The 14,191-nt window shown below is 51.1% G+C and overlaps 1 protein-coding gene across 1 annotated transcript in view; it reads right to left on the reverse strand.

The window, feature by feature from the left end:
- Window positions 1-1,995: 1,995 nt before the first annotated feature.
- NEURL1 (neuralized E3 ubiquitin protein ligase 1) overlaps window positions 1,996-14,191 on the reverse strand; it is a 71,557-nt gene continuing 59,361 nt past the window's right edge. Inside the window, 4 exon segments of the mRNA XM_070432356.1 lie at window positions 1,996-4,256; window positions 4,780-4,926; window positions 9,194-9,449; window positions 9,451-9,884. Coding sequence (XP_070288457.1) covers window positions 4,018-4,256; window positions 4,780-4,926; window positions 9,194-9,449; window positions 9,451-9,884 — 1,076 coding nt within the window. The 3' untranslated portion in view covers window positions 1,996-4,017.

Genomic DNA, 14,191 nt, shown 5'->3' on the forward strand with positions numbered 1-14,191 from the left:
AGCCGGCCAGAGGAAACGCTACTTGCTGTGCCACAAGCTGGGTCCCTAGCAAGTTCTTAATGAACGGTCACTGATTTACTCAGTGGAGAGAGTAAGTCACCAGCAACAACTTGTATTTTGAGTTTGGAGGCCCTGGCTCCAGAATATTCATCCACCTCCCAGGTTCCCAGCTGGTTTTGCCCACCTCTTTTTGTCTAATACACAGCTAACCTCTCAAATTGTTTAAATCAAAGACTAGAGACCAAAAGGGTCATGTAGAGACCCACCACCCCCAAATTGGAACCTCAGGGTCCAGATACCATCAAGCTCATCTGGGAGGAAGGCAACCTGGTTTGTTCTTCTCAGGTGTCTCTGATGATGCCTGTGGTTATTCAGTTGGTTGAGCCTGCCCACTGGTGTGACTTAGAAGACCGGGGGGGGGGGGGGGGGGGGGGCGGGGGGGGGGTGTTTTACAGTGCATACTCATCCATGGATATGTCCTGTCGTGTTTAGTGGCCTATGACCAAGACACACTGCTCTTAAGTGTTTCAGAGGAAGAAGGGCAAACAGCCACCATTCTTGAATCTGCATCTTGTTCTCTGCAACAGGTTTTCTTTACATGCAGGGCACAGGATGGGAAAGGGTTTCGCTGCTAGTTACTGAGAGGTTCGCAGGAAGGTGACCGAGTGATGCTCACGTGAGTGGCAGGTCCCTGCAGTGTGGGTTTGTGGACCGCGTGGTTGCATGTGAACTGGAAGCCTCGGCTCCAGAACTTTGGGGGATTTCTCGTGGTGTCCGCTTAACCCCCCTCCCTCCCAGATCCCAGTGGGCTCTGTGGGGGTCACGTTGTTTCCTCTTCCGCCCTCAGCAGAGAAACTGAAGGAAAGGGCATTAAATTGAATGCAGTCAATTTGAGCACTAAAAAAATTTCCAGGATCAATGGTGGTGCTAAACTATCTCCATGTTTCTATTATTTTTAATAGTGGGGTGTTTTTTTTATTATTATTGTTCTCATCACAAAAATGCAGTGTCCTTGGGGAAGGGATCCAGCCTCCTGGCCTGCACCTTTCCAGGTGTCCTTTATCATTTGGACGGGACTCTTTGGTCTGCAGAAATACTATGACTTGGCATGCTTCTAGACTGTAAGATTTGGGTTGTTTTGTTTTGTATTTTGTTTATGTTTACATGCATCTTCTTGTATTTCCCTGAAAATTAAATAAAGTTTTTGACCTTTTTAACTCAACAGAATCACCTCTTCATTCTCCTTAATGCCAGAAAACCCGTCCAGCTGAATGGCAAAAGCATCCCCAATGCAGAATGAACTACAGGATTCACGTCCTCTGGGGACAGAGCGGGTGGGGAAGGAGAAGCCTCCAACCCTCCCAACTTTTGCTGAACTCTAATAAACAGGCCTGGGCCATCCTGATGTAGGAAGCAGACCATGGCTGTTCAAGGCCCGGCAGAGGCTGGGCAGAGGGTCCTCACTGAGTCTAGATCCCATCTGCCACCCCCAGCCTCTGCAGACAGCCAGTCGTGCTCATCTAGAAAGTTTCTCTGAAGGTATCAGGCCAGAGGCCTGTCTTTCCTGCCCAGCTGTGCCACCCATTTGGTGTAGGCCTCAGCACCCACCCACCGGAGCTCGGCTGGGGCACAGGGGCGAGGGATGGGAGGCCCTGTTCCTGAGGAACTCAGCACTCTCTGCTGACCTGAGGACCTGTCATCCTTCCATTAGCCCTTAGGTGGCGCCACCACCACACAAGGGGTGCAGGCCAGGTATGGGTTCAGCTCAGCCAAGAGAAAGCTGAGCAGGCCTCAGGGACTCCCACTGCCGCCCCAACAAACACTGCTGCTCAACAGCCCAGAGACCTGAGGCTACCAAAGGGCATGGCTTCTCCCTTTCAACTTATACAAGGCTCACCTGGCATTCTGGCCCCCACACTGCATGCACCCCCACCCCCCCACACACACACACATTGGCCCTCCCTCCCCAGCCCTCCACACTGCACAACACAGCCCTGAGGCTGGTACAAATCACCTTTATTCACAATCACAGCGACCCAAGTTCACAAAGGAGGCAGTAACTACCCCACACTAACAGACGATGGATGGATGGATGGATGGATGGATGGGTGGATGGGTGGCTTCCTCTCCCCAACCCTCAGGCCAGGCAGCCCCTGTACTTACCTCTGAAATGGATCCTTTGACTGGATAGGGCCCCCACCCCCACAGAAGGGGTCACCAGGGGTCAAAGACTGGGGAGACCCGTAGCAGAACTATGACTTCTCAAAGACCCACTGCAAGGCTGGGACAGACCCCACCCCACCCCCCACAGCCCCTCACCAAAGAACTAAGAGTTACACAAAGTCTTCCCCCGCCCCAATCATTTTACAGAGGTGGCAGCTGAGGCGCAGAGGGGCTTGGACCTGGCCCCGGGGATGTAAAAAGCCATCTGAGGGGGCAGAGGGCTGGGAGGCTGGGGGAGACTCGAGAGCTGGCCCCAGCCCATGGCCTATCAGGACAAGGCGAGCAGGGCAGAGATGACTGTAGCCTAAGAGCACGTGGGGGGCACTCCCTCACCCCAGAACCAGGAATAAGAACCCAGAGGTGCTGGGACCCTGTCCCTACCCCTCATCTTTCCTGGGGATGGAGTGCCTCCCCTAAGAACAGGCTCCCTGCCTCTCACTAGGCTCCCCAGCCCTGTTCCCTGGCCCAAGCTGGGCTCCCCTCCTTCAGCCTTCCCAGAACTTTCTATGTCCTGTGGAGGGGGCACTCTTGGGCCCCCTGCCGTATTTGAGCTGACTGTAACCCTGCACTTTGTGGCTCCGAGTGACCCACCAGTCCAGAGAATTAAGGAGGCTCAATTTGCCTCTAAAATGGGCACAGTTCACCAGGAGGCCTCCCAATTCAGCCCCTTTTTAAGGGGTTCCAACTCATAGCAAGCAGAGCTCACTGTGGACTTTGAGCTGGAGGCTGGGAAATGCTGCCCCTCTCAATCCACACATACCAGGGCAGCATTTCTAGGGGCCTGAAGGGTGGAAACTCACCCCCCGCCCCCCCCCCCAAAATTACCCCACAAACCAAATAAATAAATAAATTACAATAAAGAAAAAAGCTGGTCTCACTCCAGGAAACCTCCCGGCCCCCCAACCCAGGGCCCTGGCCTTGCCTGGGGACGCTCCACATCTCTGAGCATCAGCCAGGCCCAGGACAGCGCTGAGGGAGGACAGGTCACAGAGAGGAGATGCAGACCTGCTCTTAGAGACCCTGACAGAAGACAGACCCTGCTCTCCAGCCAACCAAGGGGCGAGATGATTGGGGCAGAAAGGCTACGGCCAGGAAACGGCCCGCTGCATCTCTGCCAGGGCACGGGGCCAGACACTTGGAACCTGGGGCCTCCTGCGGCCAGTCTGGGAGAGGCACCCGCTGGCCTTCCTTCCCCGGGCTGCCGGGCCCAGGGGGCGGGAGGAGAGGGAGAAGGTGAGAGCAGGTCAGAGTAAGGCAGCAGCTCGGGGGCCACCTGCCCAGGGTTTGCTGTCTAGCTGGCCGTGCACCGCTCAAGGGCAGCTGGCAAAGGAAGCCAACTGATGTCCAGTCCACACTCCATTAGCCAAGCCACACGCCCTGGCCCAGGGCCACATCTGCCCAGAGGAAGGGACACACTTTCTAATTCTCACAAAGGTGCCACACGGGCTAGAAGTCGGTCCCAGATGGGGAGGGGTTAGAACAGGCGGAGCCCCCAATTTAGTCCCTCAGCATGAAGGGAAGAGCTGAGCACAGAGAAGGGAAAGGCAGGCAAAGTGCAGACTCCTCCCCTCCCCTCCCCTCTGCCGGGTGACCTGCTCCTGCTCCCCTGTTCCCCCCCAAACCTGTATGCTACCCCTTTCCTCCCCAACTTTCAGGGACCTCAGTTTCCCAAGTTTAATGGAGAAGGGAAGAGAGTTTCCAAAATGAGGAAGAGGAGAAGGGCCCTGTGCCTTGCCCCTCAGCTGGCGCTGGGCTGCAGTCCGAGGCGGCGGCGCGAGGGGTGGGCGCGCCGGGCTAGGAGCTCCGGTAGGTCTTGATGATGTCCTTGATGGGGCGGCGGCAGATGGGGCAGCAGGCGTGCAGAGCCTTCTTGAGGCGCAGGCCACAGGCATAGCAGAGGCACATGTGGCCACATGTGTAGATGACCGTGTCCACTGCGTGCTCATAGCAAATGGTGCACTCATCACTCCACTGGCCCGTGCCTGGGGTCACTGGCGACTCGGGCAAGCTCACCGGCGAGTTGGGGGCTGTCCCTGGAGGTGAGGGGACACCGGTCAAGGGAGACGTGGTCCAGTCCAGACCCAGGTTCATGGGAAGGGGGCCCCCTGGCCTCTTGTCCCCCCTCCACTTATCAGATCTACCTGTTTACTCTGACACCCCAACTTCCTGGACACAAGAGGGGAGAGGATGCACCTTGGGCAGCCCCACTGCTGGCCCCTCAGCTCCCAGACCAGGGGCCAGGGTGTCCATGAAGCAGGATTGGAGGAGGGGGCGGAGAGGAAAAAAGGGGGCCCAAAATCTTTTAAGGCAGGCTCCGCCTGAGCTATCCTTTGGTGTTCCCTGTAAGCTAAAAATGTCCTTTGGAGAAAGGTACCCAGCTAGGGGACGGAAGGGGATACACCCCAGAAATGGCCATCCAACAAGGGTTCACTAGGCCACTCCCGCTCCTCCAGGGCCCCAGCCCTGACACTGGAGCTGCATGCCTTCCCTGGCCAGGGTCTCAGGGCAGGAGGTCTGGCACAGCCACCATCGGCCTGGAGGGGCCAGCCCACTTACCGCCAGCAGAGCTCCCCAGAGGTCCCGAGCTGCAGGTGCTGAGCAAGGGGTCAGAGAGGCGGCTGCCCAGGGCACTGGGTGAGGTTGGTGTGGAGGCGGGGGAGCAGGGAAGTGATGGGATGCCCCGCTCTGCCAGGATGGTGGAGCCTGTAGAAGGGGAGGGAGGGATGTACTAGCAACACAAAGGCCCACTGGGAGAAAGCTCGAGTCTCCGTCCCTCCAGTAGGTTCCCAGGAGATAAAGTGGGGGCCACAGTCTGAGCACACACCCCAGTCACTGGGCTCAGGGCAGGATGCCACAGGCTGGGTCAGCATCCTGCCCCAGCTCTCTGGCGTTACATCAGCAATCTCCAAACAAGCCCCCCGCCTAGAAGCCCACCTCCATCCTCCCCCAGGCATCCTTCACCTGCAAGGTTTCCCCAGCCAGAGAACAAAGTCACCCTCCTCCCACCCAGAATGGCCCTTCCAGCCCTAGCCTCACCCTCATCACTGTCCCCGGATATCGCGCCCACTTCTCCTTTGCACTGGCACCTTTGAAATGCCCCTCACCATCTCCCACACTTGTCTGTCCTACATTTTTTCCCTCACACCTCTCCCTCTTCTACCTCTCACCTCCCCTTCGCTCCCTCCTCCCTCCTCCCAAGTAGTCCTGAGGGCCTACCAGGTAGCATACACTGTGTGTATGTGTATAAAACTGGGGACAAGACCCACAGAGCTCTTGCCCTCAAACAGCTAATGATCCAGGGAGCCTCTCGGAGCTGTCCTCAAACCCCCTCCTCCTGACCCCCTTGACCCTCTCCCCCAACCACATCACTCTCTTTGGCACTGACCAGCCACACACATCACACACAAGGGGACTACACCACCACAGACTGGGGTATTATTTGTCCTTTGTTTCCCCAGTTAAACCATGAGCCTCCTGCGAGCAGGTAATCTTATTCACCTGTGACTCTCTCACAGGCCTTAACAAACACAGTGGTTCTCAACCTTGGCTGCACATTAGAATCACCTGGGAATCTTTTTTAAATCCTGATTTCTGGGCCTCATCCTCCGGAAATTCTGTTTCTTTGTTACTAATGTTGTGGCCCCACCCCATAACAAAGAAACAGAATTTCCGGAGGATGAGGCCCAGAAATCAGGATTTTAAAAAGATTCCCAGGTGCTTCTAATGTGCAGCCAAGGTTGAGAACCACTGCCAGAATGCCCTACACACCAGTACTTGATGAGATCTCTAAAATCAGTTATTTGCTCTAACCCATTTAGTCACTGTTTCTAGCATATTCATTAGATATCCACAGGGTTTCTCTTACTATTGTTAATAGTTTTCAAGTTAATTATTACCTCCTTCAGAATAATACCTCCTAATTGTTTTTCTTGCCTACTGCACTCGCTAGCATTTTCAGAACAATACTGAAAGGCATCCTTATCAGATTCCTGACTTTAGTGAGAGCATTTCTAGTGTTTCACCATTATAAAATGTGCTATAGTGTGGGAGTGAAGGAACTTCACACTTTCCATTCTTAGTTCACTTAGGTCTTCAATAAAGCAAAGCATCCCTCTATAAGGTAAACCGTTACCCTTCATACAGGGTCACTGGTTTACTTTTCTTTTGGAGTCAGTCAGGATCCCCTAACACAGGGGTGGGCAAACTTTCTGACTCGAGGGCCACAATGGGTTCTTAAACTGGACCGGAGGGCCGGAACAAAAGCATGGATAGAGTGTTTGTGTGAGCTAATATAAATTCAAAGTAAACATCATTACATAAAAGGGTACGGTCTTTTTTTTTTTTTTTTTTTTTTTTTTTTTAGTTTTATTCATTTCAAACGGGCCGTAGTTTGCCCACGGCTGCCCTAACACCAATTTGCTGGTGGAGATACCCAATCCTCCAAACAGCTCCAGAGCACCTTGTATACTGAATTCTGAATGATTATTCTTCAACACCCATCTTGGCCCACTTACCTCTTGAGACATTTAAGTCCTGATATTATTTCTAAGCATCTTCTTTGCTCCAGTCTAGTAAGCCTCTTTGGGCAACAGAAGCCTCACTGGAAAGCTACTTATCTATTATTAGATGGTGCTGAGGCAAGAGAGTACCTTGCCCTTAAGTAATTTACTTCATCTGAGGAGCAGTGGCTCCTGGTGAGTGTAGCCAAATAGCTTTTCACCTCAGCCTGGTTTTTACTGCACCTGATTTCTTTTTATTCCATCCTGAACTTTCACCCCCAACTTCTTTCCTACTGATGTCTTTTCATCTAGCTTGATTTCTTTTCATTCATTCCTCATTGATTTATTTTCCCTCAATCCTAACTTCTTAGCATCCCAGCCTCATTTCTTTTCATTCTTTCTAAAATTTATTTTAACTCTATCTTCCTTTGGTTTCTGGAACACAGTAGGAAGTTCCCACTGATTTTATCTGATTTTTGGCACACTCCCACAATCACCAACAGCATTACATCCACAAATAACATACGCATTTAGGTACTCACATGTGCCTACACACGGTGTGCCAATCTTACAGTGTAACTCATGCTCACTCACATACACACATTATCTTGTCTATGAAGCCTCCTGGGGTGAGGTGTAGGCTGGGGCTGTAAGGCCCAGGGGTCTTTAAACTTGTCAAAGCAAACTTGCTAAAAACATTCAGATGCCCGGGACCTATCCAAGATGTACAGAATCAAAGTCTCTGAAGTTACTCAAGAATCTGCACTTTAGTGGGTTCTTGCAGTGAGTGTAATGAAACTAGCCCACTCTACTGCAGGTGATGAGCAGACCAGCACTGGAAAGCATGAATACCTGCCCACTCTGGGGTGACAGAGGTCCAGGAAATGCTTCGTAAAAAAAAAATATTTTTGTTTGGAAAAGCTGTATACCATAACCACCACCACTCCCTCCTTAAAGATTCACTCTGCATATGAAAGGCTCTGAGAAGTTCTGCAGTACAGAATCCTGCTTTCTAAGCCCTGGTGGGGTGGCTCGGTTGGTTGGAGCATCATCCTGTACACCAAAATGTGGCTGGTTCGATCCCCAGGCAGGGGATATGCCGAGGTTTCAAGCTCCATTCCTGGTCAGGGGGTGAATGGGAGGCAACCAATGAATGATCGGTGTTTCTTTCTCTCTCTCCCTTCCTCTCTCTCTCAAAATCAATAAAAATATATCCTCAGGACTAGGTTGTGTGTGGAGAACTATCTGTGGACTTCTACACAAAGGAAACGTTTTCCCCGCGTTCTAGTATTAGGAAGAGTGGAAGAATTGGAAGGAGGGGACATAAGAGACTTAAAAATTCCCTTTGTCATAATAGAAAAGAATAACATCTAAAATCAACATGAGAAAGAAGCATGCGTACATCACTGAAAAAGTAAAAGAACTGGAGGTGGTTTCCTTTGGGGTGGGGAATGCACTGGTAGTTTTTGTGTAAACCTTTCGGGCTTTATCATTTTTTATGTGTTATATGCATGTATTACTATAATAAAAGCTAAATTTAAACATTAAAAAATAAATAACCCCCTGCTTTTTAAAAACTCAGTATTTCCCAGGCTTCTTTAACCCAAGAGCCCTTTTGCAACTGATACCTAACCCACCGAACACTCCGGGAAACACGGCTTCCATCCAAACCTGTCCATTCAAACGCAGGAGAGCAAAGCTCGGCCTTCTGCAGCCCCATCTCCTCCAAGGCCCTCTGCTCGGAGATTCCCCACAGGCCCCAACCCAGGCGCCACCCTGTACAGACACCTGACTACGGACTCGCCAACCTCTTTTCCTGATTTGAGCACACAACCATACCAAGAGGCAAAGGCATATTTTTTTTCCCATTTGGAAGAATTAAAACTGAGCTGGTGGAAACTATTTTCTCATTTGAAGTGTCCACTGGAGTGTTTGTACCTGGACTGTTTGCGGCACATCGGTGGGAACGGGGGGTTAATCCGATTCTGAGAGTGACACTCAGCAATCCTTTCTTCCCTCCCCGGGTGCGTCTAGTGCAGTGGTTCTCAACCTTGGCTGCACATTAGAAGCACCTGGGAATCTTTTTAAAATCCTGATTTCTGGGCCTCATCCTCCGGAAATTCTGTTTCTTTGTTATGGGATGGGGCCACAACATTAGTAACAAAGAAACAGAATTTCCGGAGGATGAGGCCCAGAAATCAGGATGTTAAAAAGATTCCCAGGTGCTTCTAATGTGCAGTCAAGGTTGAGAACCACTGCTCTAGTGAGATGTGAGGGCCGAGGAGTCCTGCCCCAAACTCATTTCAGGTGTGTGGCTTCTAGACAACCCCGCAGGGCGGGTGGCCCCTCTAATCCCCTATCCGGATGGGCACCCTCTTCCAGGAAGGGCTCCTGCCGGGTGTGGCGGAGTGCAGCTGCAGCCAGCCTCTGGGTGCTGTGCAGGCGGCTGGCACCTGGCCAGGGGCACTCACCGAGGAGGCGGATCTGCGCGATGGCTCCATGCAGACCGAAGAGCATCCACAGGGGCTGCGAGGCGTCCACGCACAGCTGCATGCCCGCGGCGGCGCCGTTGTGGCTCAGGTGCAGCTCGCCCTCGGCGTTGACCACCAGGCCCAGGATGTCGCCGCTCTGCAGGGGCCCGGGCACGCGGCACACGGCCCAGAACTCCTTGCGGTCCACCAGGGCCTCCGTGCTGAAGGGCAGGTCCGCCGGCCGCAGCGTGCCGGGGGTCGCACGTGGTGACGCCAAAGGAGAGCGCGCCCGGCCGGGCGCCGCTGGAGCGCGTGACCTTGACGAAGACGGTCTCGGCCACGCGCACCGGCCGGCTGGTGAAGACGAGCGCGCGCTCGTCGCGCCCGTGCTCCAGGCGCGCCACCGTCTGCTCGTCCAGGATCCGGACGTGCGCGCCCGCGCGCAGCGGGTGGAAGCGCAGGTCGCCGTCGAGCTGCGCGGGGAGCGCGCGGCTGTGCTGCGAGTTGAGCGAGTTCTGCGGGATGGGGCAGCCCGCGGCCTGCGGGGCCTCCTCGCCTTCCCCCGCCGGCACGTTGAGGTCGCACAGGCTCACCGAGAGGCGCGCGTCGTCGGCCTCGCGCCGCAGCGACGGCCTCCGCAGGGCGGTGAAGGAGCGGGGCCGCAGGCAGTCGGGCAGCACCAGCTCGCTGTCTGTGGCAAGGAAGCGGGGACACCCGGTCAGTCCCCATCACCTGCACCCTTCCTCCAACTAGTCTGCGGCATCAAAACACCGGACTTTTAAGCACATTGAGACTGGTAGGATGGGCACAGGCACAGAACCCGCTGGTCTGGTCCGACACCCATGTGCTGTTGTTTTTTTTAAAATTGAGGATATCTCCCCCGCAGAGCGCCGCCACCGCCCCCCCCCCCTCCCCCGCCTTGAGGAGCAAGGGGTCCCAGTCCCACACCAGACCCCCAGCCCAGGGTTCCAGAGCTAGGAACCCTTAACTTTGGGCTGTAAAAACCAGCAGGGATTGTGGCTAAGTGGCATGGAGGCTGCTGGGGACTCAAGTGTTCCTCTTAAAGGGCTGGCACCAGACGGCATTGGAGGACCCAGGGACATACGGGGAGGATCTGGTATCCCGGCAGGAACTCAGGGGTGGCTATCTTCCAGATGGGGTGCTCACAGGGGTCATTGTTCCTGTGCTGAGACCTTCTCGCATTACAGGGCTGACTGGCAGCCATATCCGTCTCCATCAGCCTGGCTCACACTGTTGCTCAGCCCTGGTGATTCCCTGAGACCCCACTCCACCCAAGCTGTTTGCAGCAGCTTTTCCATATGAATGGCCTGTTCTGACTCAGGCTTCAGATTTTGCTAAACTCTCTCAAAAAGCAGCTGGTGTGAGCATGCCTGAAACCTATCAGTAAAAGGCCCAAGACCCAGCACTAGCACCAGCCTGCCTTGTTATGTCATGCTGGACCTCATCTGGGCACTTCTAAGTAGCAGCCATCTGCAGACCTTGCTATAACTCCTGCCAGGTGGTTCCAGGCAGTGGCTGACTTTGCACCTCCTGGGAGGCCCCAGAGCCAATGCACCCAGTGGACAGCTTTAGACCACAACATATTAGATTACAACTCTACACATCCACAAGTGACACTCAAGAGGCAGACTCAGTGAGCATCAAAGCCCCACTGAGGCAAGTCCTGCTCCATAAGGATATCTCCTGCACAGCTGCTCTTCCACTGTAGTGGCAGCTGGTCCTCACAGCCAATTCCTCTTAGTGATGCCAATAGCAATCAAGGCCAACTACAAGACTGTGCACACAGCCCACAAAGGGGCACACCTAGAGGGCCCAGCTCAGGTGACGGGAGGCTGAGCCACTGGGCCCTACAGGACACCTACTACTCAAGGCCACACTACCAATTCCAGGAGACATAGCAGCTCTATCTAATACATAGAAACAAACACAGGGAAGCAGCCAAAATGCAGAGACAAATTCAGAAACATGTCACAAATGAAAGAAATGGAAGCAAGCAAACTACTGGATACAGAGTTCAAAACCATGGTTACTCAAGGATCTTAATGAGAGTTTCAAGGGACTTAATGAGACTTTCAAGGATCTTAGTGAGAAGTTCAAAGACATGAAAAAGGACCAGTCAGAAATTAAGCATACACTAATTGAAATAAAGAATAGTCAGTTACCTACAAGGGAGCGCCCATATGACTGTCAGCTGATTTCTCAACAAACTTTGGACGCCAGAAGGGAGTGGCAAGAAATATTCAAAGTGGCCCTAGCCGGTTTGGCTCGGTGGATAGAGTGTGAGCCTGCGGACTGAAGGGTCCCAGGTTCGATTCCGGTCAAGGGCATGTACCTTGGTTGCGGGCACATCCCCAGTAGGAGGTGTGCAGGAGGCAGCTGATCAGCGTTTCTCTCTCATCGATGTTTCTAACTCTCTACCTCTCTCCCTTCCTCTCTGTAAAAAATCAATAAAATATATTTTTTAAAAAAAGAAATATTCAAAGTGATGAATAGCAAGGACTTACAAACCAAGATTATTCTATGCAGCAAAGTTATCATTTAGAATTGAAGGTCAGATAAAGAGCTTCACAGACAAGAAACAGCTAAAGGGGTTCATCACCACCAAACCAGTATTACATGAAATGTTGAAGGGTATTGAGGATGAGGAGGAGGAGGGGGAGGAAGAAGAAAAAGAAGGCAATAAATACATATCAACAATTGAATCTAAAAATCAAAATAAGTGAAAAAGAAATCTAATGAAAATTAACTGGTGAATAAATATAGAATCAGGGGCGTGGAAACATGGAACAGACTGACGAATCTCAGAGGAAAGAGGGGGAGAAATTAACCAAAGATCTTATATATGTGCATTACCTATGGACACAGACAATAGGGTGGTGAAGGCCTGGGGCAGGATGGGAACCAGGTGGAGGGGCAATGGGGGGGAAAGAGGGAACATCTGTAATACTCTCAACAGTAAGATTTAAAAAAACAACAATGGACTTTTAAAGGCATAGACAATGCTTAGGATATAAACTAACGAGCAAATCAGCAACCAAAGTTGTACAGAACCTCTAAACTATTTGCTTAAGCAAAAGATTACGCTGGAGGGAAAGACACCAAAATTGAAACCGAGGGTCCTTATGACTTTGATTAAATTTAGGTTTGAATCCTAGCTCTAGAAATCATCTCTTTCTCTACACCCCTCATAGACCTAGCGGCTAGGTCCTAGCCTCTCCTCCCAAGCCCTGAGGCAGTAGAAGACAATAGCAGGAACCTAACTAATAGTCACAAGATGTGGACTTCTGGCAGGTTAAAGATAATATCTTGACCTACGTTATGTTTCAGCTCCTGAGCCCCTGGCTACTTTTCAATGAAACCAGACAGAGGAATGCCAGAGCAGACCTCAGAGCTATCTTCAAGACCTGAAGAAATCATTCATTACCCTTACCTAACTTCCAACCAATCAGCTTCCAGCACAATCTGGAACCCCCTAACCCCAGGTACCTTGTGATTTTTCCCTATATAATCTGTAACTTGGATGCCATTTGGGGAGTTGGATCTTTAGAGGATTGGCCTATTAACTATTAAACTTTTTCTTTCTATACTGCAAATTCCTGTTCCTGCCTTCCTTTTGGGCCAATGTGTGCAAGCAGACTCAAATATCAGGGTCCTGGTAACAAAACTAAAAACATGATTGCTGTGGTTCAGTGGTTAGAGAGTCAGCCTGAAGACCAGAGTCATGGTTTGATTCCCAGTCAAGGGCATGTGTCTGGATTTCCAGTTCACTCCCCGCCCTCCGTCAGGGCACTTGAAGGAGGCAACCAGTGGATGTGTCTCTCTCACATTGGTTTCTCTCTCTCACCCCCGCCCCTCCCTTCCACTCTCTCTGAAAAGCAATGGAAAAAATATCCTCAGGTGCCCAACTCAGTGGTTGAGCATAGACCCATGAACCCGGAGGTCACCAAGTTCCATCACTGGGTTCCATTCCCAGTCAGGGCACATGCCCGGTTTCAGGCTCAATTCCCCAGTAGGGGGCGTGCAGGAGGCAGCTGATGGATGATGTTTCTATCTGTCCCTCTCCCTTCCTCTCTCTCTCTCAAAAAAAAAATCAATTAAAAAAAATCCTCAGGTGAGGATTAACAAAAACAAAACATGATTGCTGCTAAATGATACGCTTATAAAAGATATTTTTTAAATTTTAACTCCTGAGACCTTCTCTCTTTATCCTCAGCAACTAGAACAGCCCCACACATATACAAAAGTAGTAAATAAATGTGCTGAATGCACTGCTGACATCCCTGGAACTCCTCTTTACATAAATCTTCTCATCTTATCCTAACAAGTACCTTTTGAAGTTACTGTTGCCACTGAAGGGCATTTCAGCTGAGAAAAATTGAGCAAGTTTACCCAAGCTATCCTCTTTGAGAGTGACGTAATAGGAAATCAAAACCTGTCTCTTTTTAATCATACAAGTCATACAGAAAAAATAATCGCACATCAGCCCACCATCCAGAAAAAAAATACTATTAATATTTGGATGTATGACCTTGCAGTCTTTTCAATATAATTTTTGCTACCATTTTTTAAATACAAAAATTGAATCATGCTATATAAATGCCAGTAGTTTTTAACCATGTGTGCGTAACAAATCCCTTTGAAAATGTGAATAACTTTGACTTATCCCCTCCTCAGAAAAATACACATCCTCCCTAAATTCTTTGGATAATTTTAGGGCATCTGCGAATCGCATAAAACCATCCATGGACATGGACTCCAGGCTAAGGACCCTGCCATACAGATTTCCTTTTCAAAACTAGCTTTTCCACTTACTATGTATGTCCTGAACACCTTTTCATGCCAATGACCATGTTTCTGACAGCATATTTTTAAAATGGCTGTGCTATGTCCAGCTTTATGGAGTCCTGTAATTTATACTAAAGTCAGTGTACATGTGGCATTACCCCTGCATTTCATCCCCAAAGCCTTCCATGGAGG

Source organism: Myotis yumanensis, unplaced genomic scaffold (genome assembly GCF_028538775.1).
Source record: "Myotis yumanensis isolate MYYU_CA2020_CCGP unplaced genomic scaffold, mMyoYum1.0.hap1 SCAF_13, whole genome shotgun sequence".
NCBI classification, from domain to species: Eukaryota; Metazoa; Chordata; class Mammalia; order Chiroptera; family Vespertilionidae; genus Myotis; species Myotis yumanensis.